Source organism: Lynx canadensis, chromosome F2 (genome assembly GCF_007474595.2).
Source record: "Lynx canadensis isolate LIC74 chromosome F2, mLynCan4.pri.v2, whole genome shotgun sequence".
Classification (NCBI taxonomy): domain Eukaryota; kingdom Metazoa; phylum Chordata; class Mammalia; order Carnivora; family Felidae; genus Lynx; species Lynx canadensis.
In genome coordinates, this window is record NC_044320.2 from 19,272,196 (window position 1) to 19,299,308 (window position 27,113).

The 27,113-nt window shown below is 38.6% G+C and overlaps 1 protein-coding gene across 4 annotated transcripts in view; it reads right to left on the bottom strand.

Annotated features, from left to right (window-relative positions):
• The window catches only part of COL14A1 (collagen type XIV alpha 1 chain), a 212,306-nt gene that overhangs the window by 77,209 nt on the left and 107,984 nt on the right, over positions 1-27,113 (bottom strand). For all 4 annotated transcript variants that reach the window (XM_030304294.1, XM_030304296.1, XM_030304293.1 and 1 more), the window contains exons 24-34: positions 24,161-24,307; positions 20,236-20,292; positions 18,720-18,859; positions 15,021-15,144; positions 14,666-14,809; positions 13,148-13,312; positions 12,525-12,563; positions 12,252-12,390; positions 7,918-8,060; positions 4,561-4,670; positions 2,316-2,474 (exon numbers count right to left, since the gene is read on the bottom strand). In XM_030304294.1, coding sequence (XP_030160154.1) covers positions 2,316-2,474; positions 4,561-4,670; positions 7,918-8,060; positions 12,252-12,390; positions 12,525-12,563; positions 13,148-13,312; positions 14,666-14,809; positions 15,021-15,144; positions 18,720-18,859; positions 20,236-20,292; positions 24,161-24,307 — 1,367 coding nt within the window. The remainder of the gene's footprint in view (positions 1-2,315; positions 2,475-4,560; positions 4,671-7,917; positions 8,061-12,251; positions 12,391-12,524; positions 12,564-13,147; positions 13,313-14,665; positions 14,810-15,020; positions 15,145-18,719; positions 18,860-20,235; positions 20,293-24,160; positions 24,308-27,113) is intronic.

Genomic DNA, 27,113 nt, shown 5'->3' on the forward strand with positions numbered 1-27,113 from the left:
CCAAGCATCTATCTGTAGACATCCATTTATCCCCACAAGATATCCTTAGTTTGCTAATTATGGAGACTTATAAATTCTGGAGTGTGCTAACAAAAGGTATCTTCTATGAAGCAGAAGATGGTGTGTTTCTTAATCAGTATGAAATACAAAACATTAAGAGTTGATAATTCCTCAATATAATGTAAACATTCTTATTTTTATGGTAAAAAAAACCTGTATTTAGATTTAGCCAGCTGGACTCAGTTTAGATGTTCCCAATTTTGTTGGCGACATTGAAAGCATTATAATCAGGAGTCATTCAAACATATGCCTTCTTCTCTCCATTGGACCTGATGAGGGTGTCGACTTTGGCCAAGACAATGCCATATGGCTTCTTCAGTGTGTTTGATCTGGTGCTTGTTGGCCTTGATGTCCACAATGAACACAAGTGTGTTGTTGACTTTTATTTTCTTGATAGCTGACTTGGTGGTCAGGGGGAACTTGAGGATGGCATATTGGTCAAGCCTGTTTCTCATGGGGGCACTCTTTTGAGGATATTTGGGCTGCCTTTGGAGACACAATGTCTTGGACCCTCAGAAGGTTAGGAAGTGTGTGTGTATGTGTGTGGATGTGTTTGTGGATGCCTTTCAGCACTGCTTTCTTGCCCCTCAAAGCCTTTGTTTTGACTTCGGCTTTGGGAGGAGCACGGGGCTTCCTTCTTCACTTTAGGCACTATCCTTGCAAAAGGTTATAATGTAAACATACTTTTTAAAAATTTATTTACTTAAATTCAAGTTAGTTAACATACAGTGTAGTAATGGTTTCAAGAGTAGAACCCAGTGATTCATCACTTACATATGACACCCAGTGCTCATCCCAACAAGTGCCCTCCTTACTGCCCATCAATATGGAGGTTCCTCAAAAAATTAAAAATAGAATTACCCTATGACCCAACAATTGCACTAATGTGAACATTCTTAAAAGTCCCTTACCATAACCGAAAATAAGAGAGCCTTCCATAGCTTTCATAGTCTCTCTTTCTGAACATCTAATCCATGCTTCTCCAAAGGAAAGTAGAAACAAAAGTATTTTTAAAGACACATCAACACTAATTGTTAAGCTAATCAGCACACATCTCTCAAGGTCTGAAAGCATTAAGGTTTCCCTATATACACAAAGATTTCCTTTGTATTGTTACAAAGAGAAATGCCACTAAATAGCGAAGTGTCTGGGAGGAAATCACTTGACCACTCTGAAACTGTTTTGAACAGAACTGCTTTGAAGCGTGGGGACACGTGCTCCTCCATGTCCTCTCTCCCCTTCAATTAGCATGAGACTGTTTTAATCTTATTTATTTATTTGACATACTAGAAGATTTCATTTGTATAAAGTGATCTTCAGCTTAGAAAGACTTTGAAAACCATCAAGGCATTCTCCAGTTCCATATTGCTGGCTAGTTCTACAAATCTAGAAAGCAGAAGACAATAATAGTGACTCATAATTAACTTGATTATTCTGTTACATAGAAATGTTCATTAAAATAGTTGGAATTGCTTCCAAGAATAAAATGCCTTCTAGGCTAATTGGTTCTAATTATAGAATGACTCAAATGAGAGAATGTCGCTAATTGGCTGTGAACACAAGGTGTAAAAACAAAAGCTTATGTACACTATTCTTTTTTGTGGGTAGTGAAAGAAAGGAATGTGATTTCTTTGCCAATTGGAAGTCTCCTAGTCTTAAATTCTATGCTATATGATGAAAATATATTGTCTTAAAATGATTTGTTACTTAAATAACTTAATGATTAAAGGGTAAACTTCACATTACCAATAATAAAAATCTCATTTAAAAATGTCCAAATCTAACCCAAATGAGAAATTTACATAAATCTCCTGTGTATTATAGTCATATATTTTGTACGAATTTATATTTGCTTATTTAGAGGTCTGATTTACAGTTTCGATTCTCATTAACAAACCATTTATGCCATAAACCATTTGATGAATATTTTACCATATGCATTTTAAAATGCCTTTAGAAAACACACTAGTCTAATTCCTGGAACATTATCCTTATTACAATATAGCAGAGGTTTACTGCCAAGAACTTTGAATGTATATTTTCATTCATTTAAAGAGGCTGTGATCTATTTACCCAACCATCCATCTATCCATCCATCCATCCATCCATCTATCCATCCACCCATCCATCCATCCATCTATCCATCCATCCATCCATCCATCCATCCATCCATCCATCCTCTTACCAAATTTCCCCCCTGGAAAACCCTTGTTTTCCCCCTATAACAGCACAGCTTCACTTGTTTATCCACTTACTGGTGCAGAATTTCCATTTGGTCCCCTTGATCTGACCATTCTTCCCAGGACTTCAACACCATCCAACGTGATATTAGCTGAGGCATTTATTGCCTTCTCAGCCACGTGCTTGCAGTCAATAACCACTTGGACCAAAGTCTTGCTGACAACAATGTGTATCTGGGTAAAAGTAAAGATGTTTCAGGAGGTAAGAGGCAGGAAGAAATATCAACCAAACTTACATAACTGCATGATTCATCATTAAAAAGTAGGAAAGGGAAGGGAAGGAATTCTGGCACTATGCATTTTGCTACAAGAGAAAGGTTCTACTTTTACTACCACCATGACTGTCCCACATTCAGGTAGCACTTCTATCTTTATTTAATTAACATTTTCTTTCAAAATGACTTCAAAAGCGTTCCCAATCTAGTGTTTCTTTAAAGCAGCAATATCCTGGGGTGCCTGGGAGCCTGCTTCAGATTCTGTGTCTCCCTCTCTCTCTGCCTTTCCCCACTCATGCTGTTTCTCTCTCTCCCTCCCTCCCTCTCTCTCTCTCTCTCTCCCTCAGAAATAAAATAAACATTAAAAAATTTTAAAAACATGTTTAAAGCAGCAATATCCTGAAATGACAGGATGGGTGCACTAGTTATACCTTTTCTGAATGCACGTGGAAATGAACATGAAAATATTAAAATAAAAAATGCTAACTGATTTACCAGCAAAAGTTATCTATGGTACTTTCCAGTTGTTCGCAAACCTCATTTTCATAATACTTATTTAATTTAAGATGAAGAGAGGAGATCTAGAATCTAAAGAGGAAGGAGGAATTCTTTCTGGTGACTCCAGGACCAAAAGAAATAAAGCCTTTTGGCTTAATGTGTGGCACAATTTTCTCAAAGTGAAATTTCTAGAATTTTCAGGTCTATAGTAATATATTCAGGAGCGTATACATTCTTTGTAAGGATTTGTAAAAATATGTGTTATCTTTTTTATTTTTGAGAGAGAGAGAGAGAGAGAGAGCAAGCAGGGGAGGAACAGAGAGAGGGGGAGACACAGAATCCAAAGCAGCAGTCTCAAGAACCCCCGGCCATGTGGTTTTTAATACTCACGGATCTCACATGCTTTCATCTCCCTTATAATTTTTCTTGACCGCTTTGCAATAGACTCTTCTTAACCAAGAACAAATCATACCCAGAGGAATGTGGTGAGTAAATGACAATAAATCCAAAGAGATGCTAATGGAACTATTTTCAATCATGAACTAATAAATCTCTACCTGCATCTCATGTTTTTAAGATACTTTACTTCCGGTTGTACAGTTCTTTTAAACATAAACAGTTTTTTGTATGCAACTTTTTTTGTGCAAAGACGATTAAGAACGTTGGTATGCAGTTGTTCTTATGCAGCTATGGTAATTGAAACTCCAAAAAGTAGCAAAGTTGTGTCAGTTAGGACTTGACCGTGATCTAGGTCAGGAGACAGAAGCCAAGAGGAAGACTGCTTGCAACATCCCTTCCTTCACTGAACACACAAGAAGGAGGGTCAAGAGGCAAGGCTTTTTGCAGCACCACCTCTAAATGCTGCTCTCCCTGTGGTCTTGGCAGACTGCATTCCTTCACAGCCCAGAGATCAGTGGGGTCATTTGCTAAGCACAAAGGAAACAGTAAATGTGGGATCCACTCTTGCAACCCCAAAACTAAGTGTTTCAGAGATACGAAGTGGTAAGGGGCAGAGTTCTATCACAAATACCAGGTAGAAATGAGAACTACAGTCAGTCAGGTTTTACAAAATTCTTCCTCACAATAACTTTTATAATGGAGGTGAGGGGTTATCTGTGTATGTGTAAAAATATCAGTACAAACTATCTTCACGTTTTAACATGATTTAGCTGACTGGGCTTTCATCTACACTGGTGGCTGGGTAGACCAGCAATCCTCTCCACATCACACATCATGTAGCAAATTAACAATTGTCCTCCTAGTAATACAGTACCCTGTAATTGTTCCTCCAAGTGTGAGCCTGGACCACTTTTTGGGTACCTGATAAAAATGCACAGCTTGGGGTCGCATCTTAGAACCACCAAACCAGAATAGCCCACAGATAATTCTTACTCCAATGAAAATATGAGATCTAAAGCTCCGTGGGATTTTTTTTTTTTACACTTCTCTGCTGCTTGGTGGTCCACAATAAATAGAATAAAGAATATACGTCTCTGTTGCTTTGCACACAGCAAACAAATAAAATATGTGTACAAAGCATTACTCACCTTGTGAAAGCTGCCATGGAAAATTTTCCTAATTTCAGGTCCTTCAAAAGTAACCGTTTGAAAATCCCCACTGTAGTCATAGTTGAAATATGTTAAGGTTTTACCACCATCTAATCAAAGAAAAATAAAGTTTAGAAAGTATTATAATGGGTAAATAATTTTTCTAAAATTCAAGTTGCCTGGGTGGCTCAGTCAGTTAAGCATCCTACTTTGGCTCAGGTCATGATCTTGTGGTTGGTAGGTTCGAGCCCCACGTCGGGCTCTGTGCTGACAGCTCAGAGCCTGGAGCCTGCCTCAGATTCTGTGTCTCCCTCTCTGCTACTCCCCCACTCACACTCTATCTCTCTCTCAAAAATAAGTAATAAAATAAACACATAAAAATTTTAATTTTTTTACAAAAAATTCAAGACTGAAAATAATGCATCCTTTGTTTTGAGGCTGTATTTAAAAAAAATTTTTTTAATGCTTATTTATTTTTGAGAGAGAGAGAGAGACAGACAGACAGAGCATGAGCAGGAGAGGAGAAGGAGGAGAGAGAGAGGGAGATACAGAATCTGAAGTAGGCTCCAGGCTCTGAGCTGTCAGCACAGAGCCCGACGCAGGACTTGAACACATAAACTGTGAGATCACAACCTGAGCCCCGACAGAGGCACCCAGGCGTCCCTTAAGGCTGTGTTTAGAACAGAGTGATGAGTAAGTACGGAAATGATCTATAGTCCTTGGGTTGCCCCAGGCTTTCAGCTGGCCAGTTAACCATGTGGTGATGATGGTGAGGCTGGGCCCCTACATATACTCTTCCTCTGTACTTTCTTCCCTGTACTTTCATCCCCAACACCTTGCTCAGAGACGGTTGTCTGAAGCTGGGACTAGAGGCAGACAAAAAGGGAGAATAAAGCTAATCATATCTTAAGACCTAGAAACCAGACCCTTTGCTTTATTGACCCACTGGAGCAACCAGCTTTTCTAGGACATGCAATTTATACTGTTCCAGAAGAGTGATATTCCAGTATGCCTTTTATTATGAACAAACTAAATCCACAAACAAATGAAATCTTCCTAATCTTCAGGATTTCATGTTACAAGGAATACTATATTACAAAAAATTTAAAAAGGCATTTTTTTTCACTAATTAATTCCTAGGTTACACGGTAATTATTCATTGTGATATCAAAGGGAATGAGCTAGTCTTAATCATTTTGAGAGATTTCTTGATTTTTAAGTTTCATGTGCATAGGGAGCTAATTATTTATACCCCTTTAATCTACAGCTTTCCCTTAGTTTCAGTATGCATGCAAAATGCTTTCACAATATCATATTTGGCTGTGAGTTAGCACCTAACAATAGCCACCAAATTTTGGTTCCTAGCTTGATTGGAATCCTAAACTAAAAACGTCTTTAGAAAACTTAGTGACATTAACCGAAAACCTGATGATCCTCTTAAATGATCATCATGGGTGACATTGACATCCAAGAGCATGTGATTGAGAAGCTTCTTTCACTGGCTCCCCTCAACTTTCTAACCTCCAAACAATGGGATGCCCCTGTCTTCAGACCTCTTCTCTTCCCACTCACTCTCTAGATGATCTCACACAGTATCATGGCTTATATGCCACACATATACAACTTGCAAATTTATATCCCCATCCCAGAATTCTTCCCCAAATATGTTGCTGCAAATGTGGCATTTTTTTCTGGGATATGAAATAGGCACTGTGATATATATTTGGTCATTCAGATGAACAAGTAAGTATTTCTCATATGTATTTGGTCTTGGTCCATGGTGCCTGGCTCACAGCTCCTAAAGCACTTGGAATTTTCTGTGATAAGAGCTACAAAGATGTCTTTTGTTACATTAATGAGGTAACTTTTGGAAAGCCCTTAGGCAACCTAAGGATGGAAGGCTGATTGCCAAGAGAACCAATCCTGTGATTACAGTTGGAACCTTCAATCCCACTTCTTCCCCCACCTCTTGGGAGTGGAGAGTTGCTAGAAATTGAGTTCAATTGCCAATGGCCAATGATTTAATAAATCACGCCTGTTTAATGAAACCTCATAAAAACCCAAACAACAGGGTTCAGAGAGCTTTTAGGTTGCTGACTACATGGAGACTAAGGAAAGTGGCATGCCTGGAGAGGGCATAGAACCTCTGTGCCTCTTCCCACATACCTGGCCTTATGCATCTGTTTCACCTGGCTGTCCCTGAGCTATATCGTTTCATAATAAAGCAGTAATCTAGCAGGCAAAATATTTCTCTGAGTTCCATGAGCCACTCTAGCAAATTAATCAAATCCAAGGACAAGCTCATGGGATTGATTGACTGATTGATTTTCTTTGGGCAGGGGGTGGGGAGCGTGTTGCGGGAAAACTTCTGATTTGTAGCCAACCAGAAACACAGGTAACAGCCTGGCTTGCAACTGGAGTCTGAAAGAGGGGTGGCAGGATACAGTCTTATGGGACTGAACCGTTAACGTACGGAATCTGATGCTATGTCTGGGTTGACAGTACTAGAATTGAGCTGAATTCTCAGACATCCTGCTGGTATCTGAGAACTGTTTGATGTTGTGTGCAAAACTCTCCACCCTCCCGACACCCCTCCCACACACACACTGGAACTGGGTCAAGAAACCCCAAAAGAAGAATCTTCCACTTATCATATCCATGTACAAAAAATGATTCTGGTTTCTCCCCTCCCACTGGCCTTCCCCATTCCCCCACCATCAACTTTGCTCTTCCTAAAACCTTTACTATCTCAGTAATTGTCTCTCTCTCTCTACCTTGCCCACTACCGAATCCCAGAGCCTAGCACTGGCACATAGTAGAAATTCAATGAATGTTTGTTGAAAGAATGAGTGGATCAGTGAATGAATCAACTGGCACATAATTTGTTGTCAGTATTTACTCAGGGTTTAAGATAAATGAGTTACTCTACAATATATAATTGACCCTTGAATAATGTGAGGGTTAAGGCCACCAACACCCCAAGTAGCAGAAAATCTACATGTAACTTTTGACTCCCCCGAACGTCACTACACATGGCCTACTGTTGGCCAGAAGCCTTACTTCTAACACAAACAGTCCATCAACACATATTCTGTATGTTCTAGGTATTATATATTGTATTCCTACAATAAAGGAAGCTAGAGAAAATAAAATGTTATGAAGAAAATTATAAGGAAGAGAAAATGTACTTACAATATTGCGCTACATTTACCAAAAAATATCCTTGTGGAAGTGGACTCAGGCAGTTCAAACCCATGCTCTTCAAGGCCAATCGTACACAAAACAGGCAAGACAGCATGGTATGTTATACACAGTACTCACACATGTGGGTGCAAATATGTAAATAGATACACTTACTATCCAAAATGACTCCAACCAATGGGTCAGAATTTTTATTTAAAATCTCCCAAAGAGCAAATGGCTCTTCTGGAGTGTCAGGAAGAATCCGGAATAGAAAACTCATTGTGTAGTCAGAGGGCAATCCTTCTGGATGCAAATACCTGAAAATGGGAAAAAAACATTTATTGCATTCCTTTAAAAAAAGTTATTTATCTGTTTATAAAAGCAAATACACTTAAAACATTTAGGAAAAACAGAAAAAAAAAAACAAAAAACAGATCACCATTAATCCCATGGAGGTGACCACTGTTTTGATGCAGTACATTTCCCTCCAGTTTTTAAAGAATGTCTGTAAGTATTTCTCCAATCTATATAATGCTACCCCTTCTTTCTTCTTAGCAGCAATTACTACACCGTTCGTATTTCCTTCAATTTTTTTTTTTTTTTAAAGTATGATGTTTAACGTCTGTACAATCTTTTCTTGTCTGGCTGTTCTGTAATTTATCTAACTGGTCACTTCTTATCAAACATTTAAGTCATTTCAAAAGTTTTGGTATTATAAATAATGTTTATGTACAGACTTTTTATTTATTTATTTTTCATTTTATTTAAGTCCAAGTTAGTTATCATATCATGTAATAATGGTTTCAGGAGTAGAATTCGGTGATTCATCACTTACATATAACACCTAGTGCTCATCTCAACTACAGTCGTTTTATAAAGACATTTGCACTTTCTACTGTAAGTTGTAGTTAGTTGCATTCTTGTCCATGCTTCGTGCTGGGATGTACCATTCCAGATCTACCTTCAAGAATTGAGAATATGTAACTCCTGCTTCTGGGAGTGATGTGTGTAGACAACTCTCAAATACCAACTTGCTTCTAAAATTGCCTCAGCAGAAGAAAAGCCTCCCCCAAAGTCATGCCAACTTTTTTTTGGCAGCTGTTTCAATAGCTGGTGTTTGAGGGCATATGAAGACCAGAGCCTCTCATTCCAATCGAGGTAGCTCCATTTTCAGAACTCCTGTATGTGGAGCAACTGAGAGTCTCACTGATATTGCTTCATAGCTTCATTTCTCTCTTTTGTCTCATCTCACCTCTTTCTGTTCCCTTGCAGGAGAGTATACCCACGTCAACTTCCTTGCATACTTGTCTCCACCTCTGGATCTGCCTCCAGGAAACCACACCTGCAACGCCAGCTTATCTCTCTCTAACAATTAAGTGGATCTCTTATATATTTTAAACTTTTTCCTTGAAGCAACAAATATAGCCCTTTCCACATGTAGGAGCCCCATAACGGTGGATAAATTTGAGAATATGGGAATTTAGCATGAATTTGAAAATGAAAGTTTGATTTGAATAAATAAAAATGTTTCATTTCATTCATTTTGTTTATATATTAGTTCATTCATTCATCTAACATTTATTGTGTGCCTACTATGTGCCAGACATTGTAATAGGCACTTAAGCTATGTCAATGAATAAAACCAATAATGTTCCTCTCTTTATAGAAACATTAAATTCCAGCAGCATGGATTAAACAGTGTATTAGAAGGCAAACATGCCATACAAAAAACAAAACAAGAACAATAGAGCCGTTTAATAGGGATTGGGAATGCTGGAATGTACTATTTTGCAATGTTAATTGAAGTCCTCACTGCCGGTTTCACTTCAAAGCCTCATTGAGAAGGTTACATTTGAGCAAAGGTTCATTGAAAAGGTTATATCTGAAGAAAAACTCAAAGACAAAGGCATCCACCTAGTACAAAGACACCAAAACGGAGTGTGCCTTATGTGTCTGGAGAATGGACTGAAGGAGACAGGTAAGAAGGAAGTAAAGTCAAAGAGGTGATAGGTACCCAAATAAGGTTGAGCCAGATGGGCCATTCAAGAGCTTTGACTTTTTTTTTAAATTTTTTTTTTAACGTTTATTTATTTTTGAGACAGAGAGAGACAGAGCATGAATGGGGGAGGGACAGAGAGAGAGGGAGACACAGAATGGGAAGCAGGCTCCAGGCTCTGAGCCATCAGCCCAGAGCCTGACGCGGGGCTCGAACTCACGGACCACGAGATTGTGACCTGAGCTGAAGTCGGACGCTTAACCGACTGAGCCACCCAGGCGCCCCAAGAGCTTTGACTTTTAATTCAAGGGGAATGGAGAATCAATTTCAGATTTTGGAATGGCATGATTTACATTTTAAAAGAATCACTCTGACTGCTTCTTGGGGAACAGACTCTGGGAAAGCAAAGGTAGGAGCAGGAAGCATTAAAAGCCTGCTGCAGTGATCTAGGGAAGAGATGACAGTGCCTCATATGGGGTGAAGGCAATGGAGGTGATGAGAAGGCACAGACAATAGGATTCCTCGGTAGAATGGATATAGAGCATGAGAGCAAGTGTCAAATATTTTGCATGAGAAACTAATTAGATGTAGTTGTCATTAAGATGAAAAAGGTAGTAAGTGAAGCTGGTTCTGGAGTGAGGGTCAGGGATGTGGTCTTGACCATGCAAAGTTTGAAATGCCCATTTAGATATCCAAGCAAGATGTCTAGTACACCATTACACACACAGGTCTAAATTGGGGAAATAGGTCTAGAATGGAAATACAAACTTAGGAGTCATTGGCATATAAACAATGCTGAGTACTATTCAAAAGATCATCAGGGTATAGACAGGGAAAACAAGGATCCAGGCCTAATCCCTCCAACATGAAGAAGTGGAGGCAAGAAGAGGCAGCACTGAAATGGAACAGCCAGTAATGTAGACAGAAGCTCAAGAGAGTGTGTCCCAGAAGTCCAATGAGGAGAGTGAAACCTGGAGGAGGAAGTGAGAAATTGTCAAATGCTGGTGACAGGTGGAGTGAGATGAGGGCTGGGAGCCATTGAATGGATTTAGCAACTGGACGGCATTGCCCACTGGATGAGCCATTTCAGTGGGGCAGAGGATCTTCCCTTTGACAATTCTCATTTTTGGCTAGGCTTCCAGGAAGAACTTTTCAAATATCCATTTTACTATTCATTCCTAGGGGCTCCTGGGTGGCTCAGTTGGTTGAGCGTCCGACTTCGGCTCAGGTCATGATCTCACGGTTCGTGAGTTCAAGCCCCGCATCAGGCTCTGGGCTGACGGCTCAGAGCCTGGAGCCTGCTTCGGATTCTGGGTCACCCTCTCTCTCTGCCCCTCCCCCACTTGTGCTCTGTTTCTCTCTGTCTCTCAAAAATAAATAAATGTAAAAACAAATTTGATATTCATTCCTAGACTACGTAAAAAAAGAAAACAAAAAACAAAAACCACATATATTCTATATAGGTCAAAGGCATTTATAACAATTTTCTAGAAAATGAAGCTATACTTTTAACAGTAAATAGTTTAAATTACTAATAGAGATCTCATTTCAAATATTATTCCCCCAAATGAAGCACAACACAATAATTTGGATACTACTGTAATAGGCTAGAATTTAATAAATAATATTTTGAAGAAGATGGAAAAGCAACTTGTGGATAAATTGGATAGATGAGTTTAATACTCTAATACGTTCTCTCCCATTTTTTCATGCACACGTGTGCACTACATCAAAATCTGGACTTTGAAAATGTTTCACATTACAATACAGAAGGCATTTGGAGACAAAAACAAATGTTGATATGGAATGTAAAATATCCAACATCTTGCGAGATGGTTCCTTGAACCAGGAATTCCCAACCTGCAATCTCAAGTACCCCCAGAGTATGCAGAATTGCTATAAATGGGCAAGAATCTGTAGGTGCATCACAAACTGTAAAGCGAGTAGATAATGTGATTTTTACATAATCCCGACACTACTTTTCAACTATATGGAGTTGCTGTTGTGATCTCTCAAAGATTAAAAATCAGCTGAATTCACGGCACTGGCATGAAATGGCTCAGGGTGTGGGCCCTGGGGCCTGATTGCCAAGTGCAAATCCCAGTATTTTCAGTAAACAAACCATGTGATCTCATTCAAGTCTTTTAGCTTCTTTGTGCTTCAGTTTTATTATTTGCAGAATTGAGACAATAACTGAATCTAATCCATAGAAATGTTTGGAGCTTTGAGTGAGTTAATATACATAATCACTTAGAACGATGCCTGGTATACAGCAGCACTAGGTAAGTGTAAACTATCTATATACATTTCCTCAGACTAACAGATATTAAAATTCAACCAGCATTATGCATGAGTCTGAGGTTTCTAAACAAAGCAATCTGAACATCACCTGTTTTTATCATCATGGAAAATCCTACTGGGAACTATTATAGCGTATTTCAAGTTGACACAATTTTCACATTGAGCTATAGTAACAAATGATTGGCTTTAACATCTTGCAATGGAAACGTACTTGGTTGGCTGGGAAACCAAGGCATCTTTATGAATTCGGTAACAGGGATACACATTGAAGGTACCAGGCTCCATAGAAACCCCTTCCACAGATGAAAAATCCTTTTCAACCAAACCAAACATTTCCATCATCTTAAATCCTAAAAAGAGAGAGAAAGAAAGAAAAACACAGGCATTTAAGGATTTTAAATTTCAAAATTAGTCTATGAAAAAATTCTGGACCCCAAATGAGAGCTAATGTGTTTGCTTTTGGAAAAATTGTGATAATGCATACCTGCAAGATCAATGCCATCCTTGAACACCAGTGGGCAGGCTAGGAAACGAAACAAACAATATAAAACACTAATTTAGATATTTTCCAAACATATTCTTTCCCCATCCTGAGAACAGGAAGCTAACATAATCTTTGCGGAAGTCAACTGTGAAGGGAATCCAAACCAGATGTGGCTATGGTTTTCTGTGGATTCCTAAAGACAGAAATGCTCTCGCTTGGCCCATTACAACCAAAAGGACAAGGCTTCCTTCTCCTCTCACGCGTCTATTAAAATCTCTGGTGGTCTCTTGAGAGCACGTGTTGGGAGAAGTCTCACTTCTAATGTGCTTCCCTGATGAGCAGTCTTAATACATTTGAAACCATTTGCTGCAGCTTTTAAGCAGGGCTGTTTTTAGGCACAGACTCTCCCCTCATTAGGAAAAGTCTTTACCTAAAACCCGAAAACAGGGAGAGGGGAGGTTTACTTCCCAATGCTCAAAACCACAAAACTTCATGTCCGCATAATAAACAGCTTGCGAGTCAATACCCTTTCCTTGGATCAAGACAGGACTCATGATTTAACCAGTATTAAATATTTCAACCATTAAGCAACATGAGTGAAGTACAAATTCCAAAGAACTAACTTGCTGATGCGGTTTCACAGACAAAAGTAATCAACTCATCTTCAATTTTCTTAAAGGCGTCAAAGTCATCCACGAAGAAGACATGCCGTGAGCTGGGCTTGCTGCCAATGCTAACCAGCTCTGAGTAATCCGCATCAGCCACACCAACAGCAAAGATGCTGTAGCCTGGGGAAGGGGAAGGGATTTCGATGACTTCAAACTGTACAAGATACAAATAATGCAATATAAGACACGTTCCAATATTTAAAATGTGTTTATGAAGGAGGCCGGATGGGGGGTGGAAAAGTCATTTTCCACAGTCCACCAGAATTCTGCATGCACATATTTCACTACATGATGATGACTCCATCATCCCTGAGGCAGTTTTCCATCTTAAAGAAACCCAGGGTGGTCAATGCCCCAATTAGTGCTTGAGACAATATCGTTGCCATTGGAGGAACATCTTTATTCTACATATATATAATAATTATTTTAAGATTTATGGGATGAAATGGAGTTGAAACAGAGAAACTTTATCTTAGTTTTCTTTTTTCCATGTAAAAGCCCAGATATTAATAGGTTTAGCAGCCTGAAATGGGTCATGCTTCAATGCAAATAAATATTAACCTACTATTTGCCAGGCATGTCTTAAATAACGTAATCTTCAGGGCGCCTGGGTGGCTCAGTCGGTTAAGCGTCCTACTTCAGCTCAAGTCATGATCTCATGGTTTGTTAGTTTGAGCCCCACATTGGGTTCTGTGCTGACAGCTCAGAGCCTGGAGCCTGCTTCGGGTTCTGTGTCTCCCTCTCTCTCTGCCCCTCCCGGCTCATGCTCTGTCTCTGTCTCTCTTTCTCTCTCTCTCTCTCTCAAAAATAAACATTAAAAAAGAAATTTAAAAAAATAATGTAATCTTCATGATAATCCAAGGAGAATTTCCATTTTACAGATGAGGAGGCTTGAGGAGTTCCTGTGATCAGGGTCCCTCCCTGGCCCTTTATAATGGGCCTTTTCACAGTAATGCACTTAATTGCTATAATTTCTTATATAGGGTGTCCTGTATGTAAATAAAGTATTAGTGAAAATACAGCAAAATAATAGATTTATAACCTGGAAAGTTTTTAAAACCTACATTGTCCAGTTAACATTAAGAAAGGTTTAGATTAAATATTAAGAAAGATTTAGAGGGGCGCCTGGGTGGCGCAGTCGGTTAAGCGTCCGACTTCAGCCAGGTCACGATCTCGCGGTCCGTGAGTTCGAGCCCCGCGTCGGGCTCTGGGCTGATGGCTCAGAGCCTGGAGCCTGTTTCTGATTCTGTGTCTCCCTCTCTCTCTGCCCCTCCCCCGTTCATGCTCTGTCTCTCTCTGTCCCAAAAATAAATAAACATTGAAAAAAAAAATTAAAAAAAAAAAAAAAAAAAAAAAAAAAAAAAGAAAGATTTAGAAACATTAAAGTCATTCCGATGTAGCCTATAAATTTGTACTCACAAAACAATGGCAACATGACTGGTGGCCACTACTATTTATCTGTGTAAAACTTACCATTTGATTGCATCTCCCCAGAGATTTTGTTCACATCATCTTGTGACCTGCCATCAGTTATGACCACGATGACCTTTGGGATGCCTCTCCTGGTACCTGACTCTGCAGTAAACAGACTATCTCGGACATGCTTGATTGCTTTTCCTGAAACAAAGGAAGACAACAGTTCAATTTTATTCCTTCCCACTTTTGTTTTACTGGGGAGGGAAGGGTGGGAAGGAAATTCTTAGATGAGTGAAAAATCTTTTTCAAAAAAATCTTTATTACTATGCCTCCAAAATTGTCATATCAGTAATTACTAGTAATTAATTACTTTGGGTCTTTGCTGAGTTTTTGTTGTTGTTGTTGTTCTTACCTGTTTTGGTATTTCCTCCTTTGTATGAAATATGTTTAATTGCATCAAGAAGGGTCTCTTTGGTTTGGTAGGCGTTTAGTTTAAATTCTGTTCTGGGGTCATCAGTGAACTGAACGATTGCAACCTGGAGAGAGAAGATGTATTTGTTTTCACATATATAAAGAACTTTCCCTGGGCCAAAGAGCACACACAATGGCATGATTCACCTATAATTTTAATTTCCTTTTTAACCCAAACACAATTTCCTTGGCTTAAAATTTTACACAGGTTACATACCAAATCTGACAACACATTAAAGAGCATGTTTGTTCTCTAAGTATTTTTCAAGAAGCAGTTTTTTTAAGTTTATTTATTTATTTTGAGAGAGAGAAAGAGAGAAAGAGTGGGGGAAGGGCATAGAGGAGAGAGAGAATCCCAAGCAGGCTCCACGCTGTCAGCGCTGAGCCCTACACAGGGTTCAAGCCCACGAATTGTGAGATCATGACCTGAGCTGAAATCAATAATCAGACACTTTACAACTGAGCCACCCAGACGCCCCAGGAAACAGTCTATTTTGTTTTATTTTATTTTATTATTATTATTTTTTAATTTAAATCCAAGTTAGTTAACATATAGTGTAATAGTGATTTCGGGAATAGAATTTAGTGATTCATCACTTATATATAACACCCAGTGCTCATCCCAAGAAGTACCCTTCTTAATGCCCATCACCCATTAGCTCATCCCCCCACCCACCTCCCCTCCATCAACCCTCAGTTTGTTCTCTGTATTTAAGAGTCTTTTATGGTTTGTTTCCCTCTCTGTCTTTATCTTATTTTTCCTTCCCTTCCCCTGTGTTCATATGTTTTGTTTCTTAAATTCCACACATGCATGAAATCTTAGATTTGTCTTTCTCTGACTTATTTCACTTAGTATAATACACTCTAATCTAGTTCCATCCATGTTGTTCCAAATGGCAAGATTTCATTCTTTTTTGATCACCGAGTAATATTCCATGGAAGCAATTTATTTTATTTTATTTTTAAATTTTTTAATGTTTATTTTTCAGAGGGAGACAGACTGTCAGCAGGGGAGGGGCAGAGAGAGAGGGAGATACAGAATCTGATGCAGGCTCCAGGCTCTGAGCTGTCAGCACAGATCCTGACATGGGGTTTGAACTCCAGAGCCGTGAGAGCATTACCTGAGCCAAAGTCAGATGCTTAACTGACTGAGCCAACCAGGCGCCCTGTGGAAGCAGTTAATCTTTTAAAATCTCCCTTGGGCTCACAAAACTCTCTCTATAGTATGTAGGCCTTTTGCTATGTCATTTGACAGATGGAAAAAAAGCACCCCTGTAATTGGACAAATGTCAGATAATTGGAGGTGGATTATTTACAAGGCTTTCCTCATGAAGCAAACCTGTAAAGTAATTACTACTCTCCCACTGTTTTACACACGAGGAGATGGAGGCACTCAAAGCCCCTTACCTTACCCCAAATCCCAAAAGCGGCCACTGGCAGAACCCACAGTCAAAGCCAGATAAATCCTACTTCAAAATCTGTGTTCTTAAACACTGCAATAAAACCTCCCTGGCTTCATTTCTTACAGTTTGCTTTTATTCCAGTGGAACTCTGGAGCCATTTTTAATTTATTGGGGTTTTGTTTGTTTTTCAGAATGATGATGGAGGGAGTAAATACAGCATCTTCAAAGTGCTTTCTTTGATCGTGTGAGACTTCAGTTGCCACCAGCTTATCAAGGTCCACAGCCGAGGAGGCCACCATCTCTAGAGAACTGGCCCTGTCTCTGCTTTTCCCAACAAGTTTCTTCTTCCCCGAAATGCCTCAGCACTTTATCTATTTCTCTCTTATGGTTCCCCTTACATCCCACGTTCCTCAGCCATTCCTTCATAATCTATTCCAAATCTGTTCCTATCCATGCATCTCCTTGCTACCACCCACCCCCAGGCCTCCCTCATCTCTGCGCTGGACCATGAGAGCAGCATCCCAAACGGTCTTGGCGCTTCCACTCTTACTCTTACCCGTGTGACTATTCCCTCCACAAAAGCCAAAAATGACCTTTTTTGAAAAAGCACACCGGGGGTGCCTGGGTGGCTCACTCGGTTGAGCGTCTGGCTTCGGCTCAGGTCATGATCTCACAGTTGGTGAGTTCGAGCCCCGCGTCGGACTCTGTGCTGACAGCTCAGAGCCTGGAGCCTGCCTCGGATTCTGTGTCTCTCTGCCCCTCCCCTGCTCGTGCTCTTCCCTATCTCTCAAAAGTAAATAAACATTAAAAAAAAAAAAAAAAAAAGGCACATCGGATGTCTCCTTAAAGCTTTCCAGTGGCTTCCCACCGCATTTGTGATGACATCAATTCCTTCAATGTTTCACAAGAATTAAGATGATCTGGCTTTCCCTTTTCCTTCCATCTTGTTTCCTACCCCCTACATGCCTACCCACTATGTTCTAGCCACAAGTTTTAGCATCTGAAGCCCCAAAACTCATTTTCATCTTGGGCCCTTTGTACTTCCTACCTTCCCTTTCTGGAAATTCTACTTTCGGGCTCCTCCTCACATCATCCACATCTCAGTTTGGAGGCCACCTTTCAAAGAGGTCTTTGCTGACCACGCAGTTTAAGAGAATCTTCAGTGAACTTAAATCATATAACTGTTTTCATAGCTTGCATCCCTATTTTTAAATTTTTTTTCATGTTTATTTATTTTTGAAGGAGAGTCAGAGTGTGAGTGGGGGAGGGGCAGAGAGAGAGGGAGACAGAGAATCCAAAGCAGGCTCCAGGCTCCGAGCTGTCAGCACAGAGCCCGACGTGGGGCTCGAACTCTCGGACTGTGAGATCATGACCTGAGCTGAAGTCGGACGCTCAACCAACTGAGCCACCCAGGCACCCCGCTTGCATCCCTACTTTATGAATTTGTTTGTTTCCTGTTTTACATCTGCCTCTCATCCTCATCCTCTTCCTGCCTTTAAGAAGATGAGCACTCTGAAACTGGGGATGTTGTCATGACCATTGTGACAGTATACCTGACCAGAATAAATCCTCAATAAATATTTATTTGATTGAATGAATAAATTTGATTTGCTTTATGTGTTACTTGATCTACAGTAATTTGTGGCCATAACCCTCTCTTTCAAGATTTTAATGTAATTTGAGAGGGCAGGGAAAATATTGGGTATATCCTTAGAGGAGCTACTTTGTTGTGTACATAAACATCTACTGATGTGGCCATTCCAACCTGTCTTAGTTTGCTGAATTCAATAGCTTTTAAGGATTAGCATCTTCCCAAGCTCTGTCAGGCATGAGTAAGCTGCTTCCAAACTCAGACTTGTCTATTCTCTCATTCAAGGTCAAATCCGATCATTATATTACCCATATCAACTAGCCCTAACAATAGCTTGGGATACTTTTTTTTAATACATAGAATGAGTTAAAGATTCTTCTATGGGGGTGCCTCGGTGGCTCAGTTGGTTGAGTATCTGGCGCTTGATTTTGGGCCAGGTCATGATCTCACAGTTTGTGAGTTCAAGCCCCATGTTGGGCTCTTCACTGACAGTGCGGAGCCTGCTTGGAATTCTCTCTCTCTCCTTCTCTCTCTGCCCCTCCCCCACTCATGCTCACTTGCTCTTTCTCTCCCTCTCTCTCAAAATAAATAAATAAGCTTAATAAAAAATTTATTAAAAAAAAAAAGATTGTTCTATTAGCCTTACTTGAGTTCCATCTGCACCGATCTTGTTCAGGGCTCCAACAGTGCTATACAGAAAGTTAATGATCTTATTGAAATTTTCATCTCCAATACTCCAGGATCCATCCACCATAAACACCAGGTCTGCCTTGGCAGCTCTACATACTAAAGACCAAGAATGAATTTTGAATCAGAGATAAGGAGAAAACATAGTAGTTGTCAAATCAACAAAGTAGACGATCTTTTCCTTCTGGTAACTAGAGCCCATTCCCACAGAAAAGGTATAAATAATATTCTAAGCTTTTAATCATTACACTTCCTGACAATCATTTCTTTCCTATGGTCAACTTCCTATTCATGACTGAGAAGCTTTTATCAAACAGGTGGAATCAGGAGAGGAAAAAAAAAATCCACCAATCTCAGTCCCCAAAAACAGAAAATGAAAGAATAGAAAAATGAGGGACTAAAGCAATTTAGAGACAGAAGTATCAACAACTGCTCTATAGTGCTCACTTATTAAAAGAAAGCCCAAACTATTACTCTGAGCACCCTGTCCTCTGCTTATTGAGTCAGTAACTTCAGAGAGATTCAAATTCAGAAGAAAACCGTGGGACACATTGGAAGCAGATTAATCTACAACGTGGTATGCATTTGGGCTGAGGCCATAAGCAAGATTTCAGCCTTGCTCTACAATTCTCTCTATACTTTCCTGCCACCCATAGGTACATGTCAAGAAATGTACCCTAACGCTAGCCCAGGGAAACTATTATCAGTGGGTATTACTGATTTCAACATAACAAGCAAAAAACACACCAAGAAAAACCTACTCTACTGAAAGCATTTTTTAGTAGTCCTTTGTTGGTATCCTGTGTTGTTTCAGATTATCTATGCCTCTCTTCCCCTTATTAGTATGGATCATTGTGGCTAACTCTGTTTTATGATGAAACAAACAATTTAATCTTCAATAATCTGAATCTTTTAATCTTAGGCCAGCTGCACACAAATATTCTATGAGATAATGTGCCTTTCTCCTTTCTTTAGGGAGAAAAAAACATACTGGGTTTTTATTTTATTAAGTGCAACTTTATTCCCTTAAAGCTATTTATAATATAGAATAAACCATCTCCAGGTGAGGTAATACTCCAGGATCTGGTGTGGTTGTTCTCTTAAATTCTGAGATTAATAAAATTTTATAAATTTATGGTTTGAATTTAAAGCTAAAAAGGATCCCAAGATATGCTAATTATAAGCTTATTAAAGAAAACCCCGTCCTCTGTTTCCAAGGAAAAATTAAATCAAGATTAGATTCCAACTTTGAAATGAGAGCAAAATCTATTTGAAAATATACTCAAAATGAAAATTTTACTTAATCAGAGGGCACAAATACACCAAAATGCACGAAGGAATTACCTCTGGGATATGAAATTGTGTTTTTAATTTTCTTCTTTGTACTCTTTTCTACTTTTTAATGTTTGTTTAATAAACAAACCCAACAGAAACCCTAAACCTAAAATCACAGCATTATCATGTTATTCTTTTACCTTCTTTTGCTGGTGGAATGGTCGGAGGAAAAGTAGGTGGTTGAGTAGGAAGTGATTCTGTAAAGGAGAGGGCAAGAGAACATCAATTAGCCATCACATCTGTGGCGAAGAGAGGGAGGTCATGGAGTCATAGTTCTTCAGGAAAGTCAATGATTTTGACTATTGTCTTCTTGGAGAATTTAGCGACTACTATAAATCAGCCTCAGCCTGTGAAAACTGGCTCCCTCCATCCCCTAAAACTCAGACTGAAAGCTTGAAATACCATTTTGCCACAATTCAGTTTACCCAGCAGGAGTCAATGCAATCAAACTGTCAACTACAAAGTGGTTCTAATGCTGATTTAAGGCAAGAATCTTGCCAACCTATTTCAGATTAGTCTCTGGCTGCTTTCACACATATAATAAATGTCATTTCCATTCTGCCTAACTAAGGACTGACCATCAATCCTCGCTCAATAGCCCTCTCTCCTTTCTCACCCTGCATCCCCCAGATATGGTCCCCAGTGGAATCTAATTTGCTCTCTGTTCTGCTCAGACTGAATCTGGAAAACTTTCAGTTCTGAGGACCAAATGGCAGGACATTGGGAGACTACCGTGTGGCCACATCAGTTTAACCTGGATGAGGAGGGATGAGAAGTTCATGTAATATGCAAAGTGTGGTTAGCGAAAGGAACAGAGGAAAGTTCAGTGAGAGCGGTGCCTATCATAGCCGTTCATGTGGCAAAGGGCAAGAAAATTATGGCATCATTAGGTAAACATCCTAAATGTTACTATATTCTTTTCTTATTCTCATCTGACACTAAAAGTTTAAGGAAAACTGAGAAATGTCTTTTTATTATCTTAGTTTAATTTGAGGGAAATCTCTCAACTAAGCATAGCCATTCACTCTGGAGATAGTAAGCACCAAACAGCGGGAAAGATTTGAGTTCAGGCAGACTGATTATTTTTCAGGATGGTTGTAAACAGAATTCCTTCACTGGCAGGAAGGTTGGAAGAGATGAATTTTAATTTTAAGGTCTTTTCCAATTCTAAGAGACAATCAAATGAAATTATTTAAGTAAAATCAACATTAAAAAATGAGATAACTGTATATTACTAACATGGAAACTGAGATTAATTAGTATGTGAAATGAAGCAAGACATATAATACCATGGTATGATCCCATTTGTGAAACATAAAAAAATCTGATATATATATATATATATATATCTGATATATATCAATATATCTATATATGTCTATATAGATGTAGATTGGATAGAATCTATCAGGTAGAATTTCTTGAAGGAGACCAAGCTGGGAAGAAAAATGGGGAAAGAGGGAGGTCAACAAAGTGCTTTATACCTTTGTTGCATTATTATGGATATATATATATATATATATATATACACATATATATATGTATATGTATATATATGTATATATGTATATACATATATATGTCTATATATATACACACACATCATTTTTAGCTTTTAGAGACAATTTTTGAAGCTAAAACATTTCAAAAATAAAATACAAATTGAGATATCTTAATACCAAAACTAGGATTGTAAAGCTCTCTTGAAAACACCGTAAAATGCTTCCATAGCCAGATTTATTTATCTTAAAATCTGTGGAAGTAATGGGTCATCTTTATAATTGTCCATCTTCTTTAATGTGGAAAATTGAGGCATATCCTAAGTTCTAAATCCTAAGAACCAAATCAATGAGAAGCAATGGCAGACAGATCAATATGTTTGGGCAGAACATCTGGCCAAATAATCCTTTGGGTGGGAAGAACCACAACGAACTATTAACACATATTTATATTCTCTGTGTGGCATACAGATGGCCCTTGACTTCAGTATGTGAGCAGTTGCCACATAGAAGACAGAGCAGTCTTGATCTGCATTGCTTCCAAAGGTTGAACTAGAACCAGTGGGTAGAAGCTCCAAGAAGATAGACATCCCCAATATAAGGAAAACATTTACATCACACAGAGCTATCCAAATTAACCTGGGTTGGTAGTTAACAGTTGTGGAGTTAGGGTTAGGGGGAGTTGAAATAGACCAGGGATCGCAAACTCAAAAATTTGTAGAGGTCGTGCAAGTAATGAATATGAGCAAAGAACTAGCCTAAACATTGAGTGGCAAACTCGAGAGCACATTTACTGTGTAAAAAGAGACAGCAGTTGGTCTCAGCAGATTAGCACCATGAGGATATATGCCTGTCCTGTGTTGTCAAATCTTTTGAACCTTCAACAAATACTTTAAAGCTTGGGGGGGGGGGGCAGGGGGCAGGGAAGTATGGCTCAGAGAAAACATATCTGATGGTGATATCTGACCCATGAGTATCAGTTTGTGATTTCTAAGAAGAAAGTCATGGTGATAACAAATACTTGTTCAATAAGATACAGGTAGAAAATTTCCTCAACATGTTCTCTTGGATCTTCACCACCATATGACATGAGATAGTAGGTATTAAATTTTACTGCCGAGCAAAGAGAAGCTCAGTGATGTACAAATGCCCAAGGCTGTAAATGTGAGAAAGAGTCCCAATCAAGCCTGTTTGACTCTAAATCTTGTGCACTACCAGGACCCTAATAACTTTAAAATTATATGATCCTCTCTATCCAAAAAACAGAACTCTAATCAGCAATGAAGAGAAACATACTACTGATACATCCTACAACATGAATAAACCTCAAAAACACACGCTAAGTGAAAGATGTCAGATGCAAAAGACTATATATTCCTTATTTCCATTTAAATAAAATGTCCAGAAAACGCAAATGTGTAAGAAAAGAAAGCAAGTTGCCTGAGGTTAAACACAGAGGATTGTCTGTGAATGGGTATGAAAGATCTCTTTGGGTGGACAGAAATGTTCTAAAACTGGATTGTAGTATTGACTATACAACTCTTGGAATGTACTAAAAATCACTGAATTGTACACTTAAAATGGGTGACTTTTATGATATATAGGTTACACCTCAAAACTACATACGCAATATAAAATGCATATATAGTGCACATGCAAACTCTATTTTAGAGTTATGAAATGAAGTCTTTATATTTGAAAAAAAAATGGATGATTCCATTTATTACGCTTTCATTTGAAGGTCACGCATTGTTGATGATTTCTTCCTGCTTATGCCAGACCACATAGACAATAGAACTTTCCAAATGTCAGATACATGATAGAGGGGCTACCAAGAAAACCCATCGCCTTCCACCTATTCAGACCTAAATCGTCAGAGACTTCGAGCCTAAGTTCAAGATACTGAGTTAGCCCACAAACGTTTTCCCAGAATTCACTACAATTAAAACCATTCTCATGTTTGTGGCCTTTACGTCAGGAATCCTTTATTAAAAGCCATTCCAAGAAGTTGACACTCTCCTTGGTCTTTAGAACATGTAAAAAGTGCTTTGTTTTAATTTTATACTTTGCCTTTCCCTTCAGTACATCAGATCTGCAGCCAACTTGGAAAAAGTGCAAGAGCCTCTTAAGTAGGCAATAACTCGAGGGTCAGCCATTTGGAACATCTTGGCTCCATTCCCACCTCATAGCTGTGGTAATATGCCATTGTTTGAATGTCAGGACCCGGTCCTTAAACTTCATTTCACACTCCACATACCACAAAAGTTTCTTATGGATATAGATCACAATATAGGTCATTGTTTCAGGCACTTTGCTATCATATGGCCTTATAGTCCCTTGTGAAGCATATGGAGGATGGAAAAAACCCATACAGATGACATCAGTGGGCCACATGCGGTGAATTATGGGACTGGAGAAGAGGACCAAAAACTTGTATTACAGATATTCCTGGGCAGCAATAGCTAACATTTTTCTAAATGGAATAAGGTTTTTGAATCAAAACAGGATGCCTAAAATACTGTTTGTTCACAGAGACAGGGATCAGGAGAGGACACACTTAACTTACGTGTTTTTTCCATTATGCTGACACTGGGTCCCTCAATCTCCTGAAGTTTTGTGTAAACACTGATTTTATATTCTGAATCAGGCTGAAGTCCGTAGAAGCAATGCCTGGTTGTCCCTCCGCCCACAGTGGATTCTTGCTTTTTTGTATCTAAAATAAAAGTAGAACAAAATGTACATGCATGAAATTTTTAAAAACAGCTACCAGTAGATAACTTGCTTCTGAAACACTTACTATGCATGGCCTAATCAGATAACTTCAGAACGAATTACACTTGTTTAGGTGCTGTATCTTTTCCTAAAGAGTTAATACATCCACTGATTTTTTTGTAATTGAAAATCACATTTTCTATGTTAAAAAAAAAATGAGAATAAAAGACTCCAGAGATCAACCCTTTAATGGAAAATTATTAATGCATATAATTGTGTGTGCACATCGTAATTGATCTCTTGGATCTCTTGGTGTGGAGGTGAGTGTATTTTTTAGAAATTAGAATATTCTTTTACAAACATGATTCTCCAGAATACAGTCAACCAGTTACAAATCGACAAAAAGATACATCCTTTTGGCCCCATACAACTTACTACCATGCAAAAAGATGCCCTTCTTGGCAGTGGCCTAAAAATATAGGTATGGAGTTAGAAATTATAGGATGCTAGGCAATCCTTATGCCTGTGGATGAAGAGGTGCTCCTCCAGGGTTTCCAGAACTTCATCCACAGGTCCAGATTATTTTCAGAACTGCTACAAATGCAGGCAAGAGCTTAGAGCGTCACTGAGACAGCCAGGAAGTCCTCAGAATGTCCGATTTCCTACCTCTCAGCCTTAATTTTTAACCAACACTCATGATTTCTTTCAACTGCAATAAAGACTCCTAGGAAGCTTGGAGAAAGCTGCCTCTACTCTGAAAATCATTTTCTATTCTTTCAAAATCACAACTGAGTAAGTAAACCATGGTGCTTCAGTGGCTCAAGGCCCTAGTTCCAAAGTTCTTTTTGTTCTATGAAGAAGACAGCAGTATACAGCCATCTCCACAAAGAACCTTCTCTTTCTTGACTTCACCATGTCAGAAGCACAAAGAACCTAGCAGACCTGATTAACTGTTGGCTACTTTCTTTATTCCCATACTCACAGCAAGATTGCTTCACCTTTCTGGAGAAATTAGTGCTGGCCCTTGGGTCTGGAGTCTAGGGTAGTTGGATTTATTATACTCATCATTTTCTGAGGGCTTACTATGTGCCAGGTTCTGTGCTTTGTATTTAGTGATACAATAACCAGAAAGATAATATTAGCCAGCATTTAATGAGCACTGACCATGTGCCAGGCACTATCCTAAAGATTTTACATGTATCGGCTCATTTGATCCTTATAATAGTTATAATTGCTCCAATCTAGAGACAAGAAACCGAAGGCCAGAAAAGTTAGTAACTTAATCAAGTCCATATGGCTAAGTAGCAGAACTGAAATTAAATTCAGAACTCTAAATCACAGTCTCAGAGGACACTGCTTTAATTTCCATTAATATATCATAAAATAATTTAAGTTAAATGGTTTTTCTAAATAAAAGTTTCAGAGAGGCTGAGTGCATATGAAATGAGCAAACATGATAGCTTGCAGAGATCAGATGAGGACCCCTTACGAGTCGGGGCTTTATCACTCCATTGGACAAAGCTGCCTACCTTGGTGGCTTTAATTACTGAAGAGTCCCAAATGGGTTTTCTTCATTGGCATAGAGCATTTATTATTTTATACTACATAGTTAATTGGTTAAGAGGAAGAATTGATGCTACCATGAAAAGGACAATTGCTTAAAAAGATCTAGATTGATCTTAGTTTTACCCATAAGTTGTATCCATCTACTTAATGCCTTATATAACTTTATTTCTAGGAATTTAAAAATCCAGTGTTAAAAAACTGCATTGATTAAACACATTACACATATTATTTGCTGGTTAAAAAAGAACTCCTTCAAACTGTTAATTGAAGTTTATTAAATATAAATAAAATATAGAAAACAAAAACAGAACAGTACAAAATATAAAAATGTTAATTTTTCTATTTTGAAAGAATAATAACTATTAAATTTCAATCTGTAATTTAATATATAATGGAACAAAACATACATGTGTTATAACATACATTTATTAGAACAGACATGATATATGTCATTTAAAACTTGTCCATGGACAAAATCCTTCTTTGAAAAATACAAATAAGATTTTTAAAACTATAAGTAAATTAAAGCCACTTATTAAATGGAACATGAAATTTATTTTTTTATTTTTATGATTGATAATATAAAGGAGTTTCAAAAGTGAACTTCATATAATCTTTAGTAATATATTTGTTCAGAGTGACTTAAGGTCTACTTCAAAAATTTTCTTATCTATGTGACAAAATGATGAAATAAAAAATTGTTGGGGCACCGGGTTGGCTCAGTTGGATAAGCATCTGACTTTGGCTCAGGTCATGATCTACAGTTCATGAGTTTGAGCCCTCATCAGGCTCTCTGTTGTCAGCACAGAGACCGCTTCAGATCCTCTGTAAGCCCCCTCGTCTCTGCTTCTCCCCCGCTGGTTCTCTCTCTCTCTCTCTTTTTCTGTCTCTCTCAAAATAAAATTTTTAAAATGACTTAAAAATTTTCCCAGGTGTTTGTCAGATTACATCTTGCTGTGACAGGAATTTGATAGTAAGGAAATGTTCATAAACCCTGCACTCTGTTTTGTTGCTGTCCCAGTTCAGTCTGTGGTTCCCAGGTTCAGGACCCCACATGAGCTGTTTCTTTCTAACCCTTACCCACAACTTTGGAGCCTCTTGCAAGCTTTTGTGAGTCACCTATAAAACAAAAATTTTCTAAACACTTATGGCATGGATATTTATCCATTTCCATAAAAGCTTCCAGGAACTCTACAGGAATCAATTCTAGAAAAGTGCTTTTCTGTCATCTCTATTTCTCA